Source organism: Zeus faber (genome assembly GCF_960531495.2).
Source record: "Zeus faber genome assembly, chromosome: 13".
In the NCBI taxonomy this organism is placed as follows: Eukaryota; Metazoa; Chordata; class Actinopteri; order Zeiformes; family Zeidae; genus Zeus; species Zeus faber.
In genome coordinates, this window is record NC_137198.1 from 8,934,754 (window position 1) to 8,944,388 (window position 9,635).

Here is a 9,635-nt window from a genome sequence, read left to right on the forward strand (position 1 = left end):
TGCGTACCCCGAGCTGTTCCTTTCATGCACCATTAAGGCGATGGGGAGCAGGAGCGAGTGTGTGTTTATATACATGTAGGGGTCATGCTGCTCCTGTCTGTTTCCTTGTGTGTGTGTGTGTGTGTGTGTGTGTGTGTGTGTGTGTGTGCACGCGCGTGTGTGTGGATGTGTGTGCGTGTGTGTGCGCATGTGTGAGAGGGATGGGTGGGCAGCTGTTCACACACAGTCTGTCAGCGTCATGTTTTATGTAGCACCCTTTATTGTATTTCTTGGGTCGTGGGTAAGAAGGCTGAACCAGATGCAGAATCATCCTATACATTAATATAACATGATCCCTCGCAGGAGAGCTTCAACACGCAAAAACTAAGAATAAATATATTCACAATTGCCTCTAATATTGGTAGGAGATGAAGCATAAAAACCGTACTTCTGCAAAAGATAATAATCAATAATTGAATAGAAGTGTCTTTCATTTTTTTTTAGGGGTGGGGATCGGGGGGACTCTGTTTAATGCTCTTTTTTTTTTTTTTTTCTTTTTTTTTTTTTTTTGTCCTTTGTTGTGTGTGTGGGGTTGGGGGGGCAGGTTTTGTCACTCAAATTTCCTCTGAGAAATATCTTGAAATCAATACAATAACCTCGATGCCTGTTGTCCGATGAAAGAAAGCGTGAGACCGGGTCCCTGCGGCCCCATTAAGTCTGTGAGATTTAGGAAATCCGACGTTGTGTCCTGCGCCGCTCCGTCCCCCCCGCCTCCCGTGGTGGTCTTACCTGTTTCCCCAGACGTCTCACACACGGGGCCGTTACCCAGAACCAGTTCTAAAAATGTCACGGTGCGACCCATGCTTCCAGTTTTGGGCGGGAAAATGTCCTTCGTCTCGCCCTGTGGACAAAAAAAATCAGCTGGATACACGTGATCAAACCAAGGAAAGCGAACGAGATATAAATGAACCGAACTTCGCACCAGCGCGTCGCTCCGATATTCACCTGGATACCATTGTTTTTTTTTTTTGTTTTTTTTGGTCTCGTCCAGGGAATGCATCCAGGTTTCTTTTCGTGAAGTCTCAGGCATCCATCAGCGTTTCCCCCGTCCCTCGGTAGTCAAACCTCTTTGTTTAGATAAATAGATTTGTATTCATAGAAAAATAAGCATTAACCACACTGCTGGCTGTTCGTTGCTAAGGCACTTGACTTGCGTTTCGCTCGTCCCCCTGCATATCCGTCTCCTGCTCTTCCGACCATCCGCCTCGCTCCACGTCTTCCGCCGTTTGTCTTTCCCGCGTTTGATGTTGTTGACTGGGAGTGAGAACTGGTTTGAACGTGAGAAAGAGCTAATATGAGTTCCACATCCCACGACAATGTCTCTCTCTCTCTCTCTCTCTCTCTCTCTCTCGCTCTCTCGCTCGCTCGCTCCCCATCTCACCGTCCCGTTGTCGGAACTGGGAGTGAAATCAAAGGCCCCGTTCTCAGTACTGTACCACAGAGAGGCATCAAGGATGAAAAAAATACTGTAGACGCTGCAGCCGAAAAAGTTTGCCTCCGGGCAGAGATCCCAGATCGGCTAATCCTCACCAAATCCTCACCGAGAAAGCCGACAATTGAAAAAAAAAAAAAGAAAAAAGAAAAAAAATACAAAACTGACCTCAGCTCATTCTCCAGGAATAAACATACTGTTTAGTGCAGTCCCGCACTCCCACGGGCTTCTCTCGCAGCTACGCCAGCCTCTCCACTGTACAGGAGTCATTGTTACTGGATGATTCATTACCGGGTAGGGGGGCGGGAGGGCGGGGGAGGGGAGGGGGGGGGGTGCCGAAGAGGAGACGAGAAAAGGAGGAAAAATGAGGCAGAGGAATGTTAGAACTGGTAGGAGCGATCCAGCACCTCCATGTAGTCCGGTGTGGTTCTCATTCGGGCTCTCGCCTCTCCCGCCGACTCGCTTTGGCTGTGATTGGCACAACCCGCCGCCGAGCCGGCGCTGACCACCAGCGTTTGCTCGGCCCTGCCGTCCTGCTTGGGGTCCTGCGTGTGGGGGTGGGGGTGGGGGTGGGGGTAGCAGGGCGGGGGACGGTTGTACCTGTCTGGCAGGTCTCTGAAGTCAGGGGCGGGCATCCTGAAGAGGCAGTCCACCAGTTCGATCTTAGGGGTCGGTCCCTGGCTGTCGATGACCGTGGGGCAGAGGATCCCGTTTCCGTGGAGGCCGGCGAGCGGTCCCATCGCCCCGGCGACCGTGTTGATGGGCGAGGAGGACACGTCCAGGGTCCACTCCCTCTCCTTCTCCGACACCGAACGGTAGCCCGCCTCGCCCTGTGGCTGCCGCTGCAGCTGCCGCTGTTTGACGGCGGCGTCCTGCTCGTCTTTGTAGCCGGCGGCGGCAGAGGAGGAGCAGGAGGCGTCGGGGCCTTTAGAGCCGGGTTCCGGGGGCAAGATGGTGTCGTACACGTGGTTGTGCTCGGGCGGGGGGAGCGGGGGCGTCTCGGGGAGGTGGTGGTGGTGGTGGTGGTGGTGCGTCTGCTCGGTGAAGATGCTGCACTCCATCTGGATGCCGGCCAGATCCACCTCTCCCTGGCGGCGGAACGGCAGTTTGTCCCTCCTGCGCAGGGCGTAGGCGATGAGCGCCGCCGCCGCAAAGAACGCCGAAACGAAGAGCACCAGCAGGCTGAGCACCAGCACCGACAGGGGGATGGAGTCCTTCCCCGGGGGGATTAGCGGCGCCGGTCCCCCCGAGCCGAGGGGTCCGACAGAGACCCCCTCATCCTGGGGCGCGAAGGTGGCCGTCCGCCCCTCCAGCCCCTCCTGCCCCTCCTGCCCCTCCCGCTGCTGCTCCTGCTCCTCCTGGGGATCCAGGTCAGGACAGAGTATCTCCATGGACAGTGAGCGCAGGTCTATTCCCGTGGTGTCCTCGGGGGAGTGACAGACCACCTCACCCACCACCACCACGGCACTGAGACCCTCCAGCCAGCGCTTCAAAGGAGCCGCTTCACAGTTACACTCCCACGGATTCTGCTGCAAGTCCACCTGGAGAGACATGAGGAATCACTGTCAGACGGCTGCAGGAGGGAACTGATTACTGGTCCGCGTGTTACCCATAAGCAAATGATCCAATATCCTGAGTAATATTTAGGGGTCAATTTCACTTTTCTCATGCTACTATTTAAACAGAAAGGGCGAAATGGAATTACGTGTGTTTTTTTTTGTCTAAAGAAAAGCATTTGCATGATCTCCAAAAATCATTTGTATTGACTGATGCTTCCAATAATGCTATTACGGCTACTATGATTCTCCTATTTGAAATTCATCAGGTGTAGTTATTTAATACTCAAAATGTAATTTGTTCATTGATCCTGATCCGTTGAACTTCCAGGTTGCCGAGATATCGGTCATTTTGACCGCAGAACAGCTTTGCTTTGAAACTGCATTGATTCCATACATTTTCTAATGTGGAAAAGCATGAAAACATAAGAGCAAAAACATTGTTGAGTTATTGTCTTTCAAACAAACGTCAGGCACCTCTGTTCAGGCATTTGTCATCGGCATTCCCTGTTTTCGTGAAAAACAAACCAAAGGGGAACCGTGTCCAAGAGCACGCCTAGAGATGGTACCTTTTCTCTCTGTTTTCTTGAAACAACTCCTTCCATCTCATGCCCACTGTTTACTGGAACATCAATATTTGATGGACAGGGGAGGAAGAGTGGGGATAGGCAGGCACTGCAGGGGAGGCGGGATGATTGATTTATTTTGAACTTGAAGGACATGTTGTAGGAGACAAGAGTTTTTCATAATGCAGCCTCATAGCCAGCCGAAGTGAGCGAGAGAATAACACCCCCAAGATCAGAAGCACGACAATGATCTACCCACGGGGAACATACGTGGGTACAGCTGAGAAACCGAGCATGACAGAAAAGCCATCCCCCAAAAAATAACCGTCCCACCGTCCAAGCAATACCCCTCAACTTGAATCCAAGTCTGGGAATCACTTAAAACAACATTAAAAGCAGAAAACTCACGATAATGCTGTATATCTGTATATCATCAGATCTACTAACTGTTTAACCATTAAAAAAAATATTTCGAAACGCTCCGCAAGGTGCCACGATCAGTGGCCGGTTTTAAAAAAATGTTTTTGATTAAAAACAACAAAATTGGTCGTATTGGATTACTTTCAGGCTAATTTCCCGCACACATCATGCATTGTTGCACCGTGGCTCTTAAAGGGGAGGTTATTCCATTAAAGTTGCCAAAGTGGGAGCAGGTAGGGTGAAATAGAATTACAATTGGTGGGGGTCAGTGTTTTCAGCTGGCGCTGTGCTACATGGGACTAATCACACAACTCACACGGCTCCTGCCCATGTGCACGGGAGCGCTCAGTGCAGATTCTGGGCAGATCTCAGGACATTTTTTTTTTTAACATTTCCCTCACATCCCTTTCCCCCCCCCGCATTCCATTTAATACCAAGCGGCCCCGCATAACCCGCCGTCCCGGGCCAAACACCCACCTTCACCAGTCCGGTGAGGTGCTCCAGCACCCCCTCCGCAGGGAGATGGAGAAAGTGGTTATTCCGGAGGTTGAGGCGGGCGAGATTGACTCCGGAGAACACGCCCGGAGGGAGGCTCCGCAACAGGTTGGCGTTGAGAAACAACAGCTGCAGGGAAGGCATGGAGTCAAAGGCTCCGGGAGCCACCTCGTGGATCTCGTTGTACTCGAAGTAAAGAAACCTATAGGGAAGCGCACAACGTTATTAGGGCGTCATAGATATGTGCATGGTATATGCGTCGCTGCAGAGACGCTGAAGCGGCTCGGGCAAATGATGAGGCACGGTTCTGCTAGAGGAGAATCCTGCTCCGTGTCTGTACTTAGTGATGTCTATCCTATTCCCCAGTTCATTTTCCATGAGCGAGCAGTCCCGGGAATCCCCTATAGCCAAAAATAAAAGGCGGGATGTGCTGCCGCTGCTGCTGAATTTGTAATGTTGTACTAATGTACATCTCCGCCGAGTGTGAAATGGAAAGGCCAAAGATATCGTCCTACACGAGGATAAACCAAAGCTCATTCAGGGGCAATTTACGTAATTTACGTTAAAATGACAATTTGTGACATATGATGATGGAATCTTTAGGGAATATGTTTGAGAGGAGGTGTCAGAGTGCAAGAAATATGATGCAGTAAAGGGATTTCCATAATCAGTGTTCCATATGAAAACATGTACAGTATGACGAAGATATAAATTTGAACATTTTAACATGGGCATTTTAATTGAGGCACTGTGGCTAATTAATTCAGTATGTCTCATAAAACTTATCTCCTGGCCCTATTACAGCATTATATGATAGGGAATGTTCATTTTAGAAATTAATATTAATGTAGAGAACTCATAACAGTGATTTGATAGGCTATGCACTTTCACTTGTGACAGCTGTTTAGTCAAATTCAAATGAGACGGGGTAATGCGCAGCTGACTGCATACAGATACCTCCCCACACTTGCCTTACCGCCAAATGAGGCATACACTGCTTACAAGTAAATAGACTTTGAATTAATTAGGCCATGCAGACTTTTAAACCAATTATTGTAAAAAAAAACAAACAAAACAACAAAAAAACAAAACCCAAATCATTGTTTTACTTCTAAAAGTGTTTTGGATTTACTCCAAAACACGGTTTCAAGGACAAACCCGTCTACCCGACACACCGCTCTGAACAGTTGAGCTGGGTTAAATGCAGTGGACAAGCAACAGTACAGGTAAAGAGAATCACTACACGGAAGCCATTTCATATTGTTTTGCAATCGTAAGAAAGTAGTGGAATTAGGTACAAAAATAAGAATGAATACATTCTCGCTGCGAAAAATGCCCGGGAACAAACCTTTGGTGTAAAAACTAGTATAACCCCCTTATCTGGAACCGAACCTTTAACATCTATCAAAATATGTCATACGCAATACTTGCACTGCACTTTATATCTAGACATCTATACATAAATATCTAGATCACGGATCCTTTTCATGCTGACCTGTGGTTTTCATCAAACACTCCATTGTTTTGATCCATTCGTTTAATGCCTTTGTTTACACCACATATTTGCACAGGTCTGCATACATTATTTGCACAGGATTCACCTTTGCGAGCCCTAACGTCTGACAGCGACACTGCACACCGCTCGGCTTTGAGAACTGCGGCTTTCATAATGGCTCCTTCTGGGGCGGCACATTCCTGGGGCCTTCCAGACATTTCATCGCCTTATCAACACCTCTGCATGCAATAAAATAAATAAATAACCCCACCGGCTTCGATCTCACATTGTCACTCCTATAGCAATTTTCACCTAATTCGCATCAGGCAGCGTGGTTACCCACTGACAGCTAGGGAGATGTGGCTTTGATTTCAATCTAAACCTTGAATTGCTGCAATTAAAGTGTTAATGTATGCAATAAGCCTGTGCTCTCGCCAGAGTGGCATTTTTTTTCTCCCCACACATCCATCAGACACGTGTTTAAACTTCAGAGATGAAAAGGGATATTGGTTTATTGATGTAATGTAATGCAGCAAAATAAATTCTTCAAACATTTTTGGAGTGTCGCAATCTAAAATTGTATCAGGGCTCGACATTAACGGTTGCCTGGTTGCCCCGGCAACCGGGTTTGCCATTACAAACCATCTTGTGCAGTTCGGTGGCCCCATTGTCCACTACTTTTCAGAGGTAGAAAAATATAATTAGCCCGGTATACCTCACCGTCTGTTTAGAAAACTCAAAGTTTAATAATCAAGCATCCAAGCAAAACTTTTTTAACACAGTTTAACAAAGTTCAAACTGCCTGTGCAAAAAAAAGAAGTCTGATATTCTTGATTGCAGTGTTTAACCTTAAAACAAGAGAAACATTTGAAACATATTGACTGTAACCCCTATGTTTCCCTTTCTAGATATCACTCTCTAAATAGTGAAATATTGCATTCTAATTATATAGGATCATTATCACTCAGTTAGTCAAATTCGGCAACCATACTGTCAGTACTGCTCAGGCATGCACTTCTAAAAGTTAGTGTTGGGTCCTACCTGAGGTTCTGGAGTCCCAGGAACATGTCAGGACTGAGCCGCTCCAGGTTGTTCCCATTAAGATGGAGGCTCCTCAGGCTGGGCAGGCTGGAGAAGGCGCCCTCCTCCAGGCAGGAGATGCGGTTGTTGCCCAGGTGGAGCAGGTCGAGGCTGGAGAAGTTCCAGAAGTCTGCACGGTAGATCCTCTGGATCAGGTTCCCGCTCAGGTAGAGCTTGCGGCCGTTGAGCGGCCGCGGTGTGAGCTGCGACACATTGTGGAAGCCGCTCTCCTTGCAGTTGACGGTCAGGCCCAGGTCATTGATGTGCAGGTTGCAGGTGCACCCCAGAGGGCAGATGATGGGGATGGGGGGCCGCGTCTGGTAGCCAGCCACAGGGGGGTTGTGGTTGGGCAGCAGGCTGCGGGGCGTGGGGGGCGTCCTGGAGGGCCGGGGCTGCTTGGTCGGCCTGCGGTGTCTGTCTCTACGCTCAGCAGATGAAGAGGACGTGGAGGAGGTGTGTGTGTTCTGCCGTGAGCCGTGGACCATGGAGGAAGGTTTGGTGGGCCGGGCACGGCCAGGGTGGGAGTTGGGCTTAGAGTTAGGGGGCGCAGGTTGGGGCGGCGACCCTCCCGACGGGCCGCCGCCTTCCACTTGTAACTCTTTGTCCGGAAGGTTGGCGCACAGCTCCTTGCGGGGAATCTCCCGCAGGTCCTTGCCGTGGTGGTGGAAGGGGTACTCGCACGTGACCTCCCCGACCACGGCCGTGTATGGGATCTGTCCCAGCCACTGCTCCAGCTGCACCGCCTCGCAGCCGCAGTTCCAGGGGTTCTCCTCCAGCTGCAGCTCCATTAGAGAGCGGCCCACGTACTCCAAGGTCCCCGCGTATGCCAGGCTCTTTAGGCGGTTTCCACGCAGGTCCAGGTGAGTCAGCGACACAGATCTGGAGCGGAACAAAGAGACAAAGAACAAAACAAAGTCTTTGATGAAAGACCGATGTGATGGAAGGAACACTCAGCAAGGGATGCACTTTGTAATAGTCATTTTAATCTCTGGCGATGTGATTTTTAAGCCCTTTTCTGATGATGACAAAAACCTTGAGATGTAAAACATTGATTTTATTTGCAGTCTTTGTTGAGAAAGAGTGGAATTTGAAATTGCGGTCTGAGGTTTCTATTTTTATTTTTTTTATTTTTTACGGTTTAAAGCGCCTCCGCTACTCAACAGCCTGTATGGTAATCAGATTCTAACCTGAATAGATGAGCAGGCAAGGCGGGTATCAGGTTGTCGTTGAGGATGAGAACTCGCAGCTTATAGAGGAACCTCAGCGCTCCGCTGTCGATGCGCTTGATCACGTTGTAGTCCGCCTGCAGGTGGGGGAGAAAAAACAGCGCATTGTAATCATGTCCATGTATCTCCAGTAATGGCAAAGTAAATGGAACACGGTGGGCTATGGCATTGTCCCATTCATTTTGAAAAGAGAAAAAAAAACACAATGCAAACACACATGCATTCCATTAGTATGCTACACCCACACCACCTGCTAGCTATTAACCATTACTGTCACAATGATTTGCAGAAATCTCTGACAACTGGTCGATAATCCTATCAATTATAGATAGCCGACATGGATTATTTTCTCAGCCCTACCTGGAGGTATTCCAGCGCCTCCAAGCCGGAGAATGTATCGTTTCGGAACACCTCCAGTTTGTTTTCATGGAGGTACAAGCGTTTCAGTTTGGCCAGCCCCTGGAAAGCCCCCACCCGGATGTCCTGGAGTGCATTGTTGCCGAGGTTTATCGCCACCGCGTTGCCAAGGTGCTGAAACCCGTTGCTATAGAGACGCCTCAGAGAGTTTTTCTGGAGGTTGAGTTTGAAGGGGCGGACCCACGACTGTGACACCTGAATGATTAATGGTCGGGCTGATTGGTTATCTTATTAATTACATGGATATGATAATTGAGAAACAGCCATAAGCAACATTAGACACAGGATATTAGCAGAGATGTAGTATATTTATGAGATACATGTCGCCCTCCGACCCCACATAAAAATAGCTTGTGTGGTGTAGTTAAGAGCAGTGTGATCCTGCGTGCGCGGCACAAAACATGAATAGTAACGACGCGTCGGTACCTGGCTGGCATTGGTGAAGCCTCGCCCGTCGCAGTGCACGTGCAGCACGCCTTCTTTGACCTCGCACGTGCACGGCTCGAAGCACGGCTCGTCCACTTCTTCCTCGGAGTTGTCGACCAGAGGGGTGTGCGTGGAGGTGGGGGTGGGAGTCGGGGTGTGCGAGGACCGCGACGCGCACACACACCCCAGGACGGCGGCCAAGGCGACCCACTGCATGCTACCGCTTCTCCCGCTCAGCTCAGCAGCCTGGGGCAGCGGCCCGGCATCCACCCATCACCGCACTGCACGTGCGCACAAAATGGAGACACACACACACATGCGCGCGCGCGTGCGCACGGACAAACAAACACGCGCGCGCGCGCACACACACACACACACACACACACACACACACACGTATGATTTTGTTTGGATAGATTCCAGAGGGTGAGAGAGGTTCTTAACTGAAAATGCCTTCAAGGTGTATCAGACTGTGGATAATAA

General features: G+C 49.6%; 1 protein-coding gene across 1 annotated transcript; it reads right to left on the reverse strand.

Moving 5' to 3' along the window:
- Positions 1-1,851: 1,851 nt before the first annotated feature.
- On the reverse strand, positions 1,852-9,368 carry LOC307239562 (SLIT and NTRK-like protein 3; the record flags this gene model as incomplete). Its single annotated transcript, XM_080012999.1, has 6 exons — positions 1,852-3,012; positions 4,491-4,710; positions 7,045-7,962; positions 8,271-8,386; positions 8,670-8,921; positions 9,153-9,368. 6 exons carry the CDS (start codon positions 9,366-9,368, stop codon positions 1,852-1,854), a joined length of 2,883 nt encoding a protein of 960 aa, XP_079869125.1.
- Between the last annotated feature and the right edge of the window lie 267 nt (positions 9,369-9,635).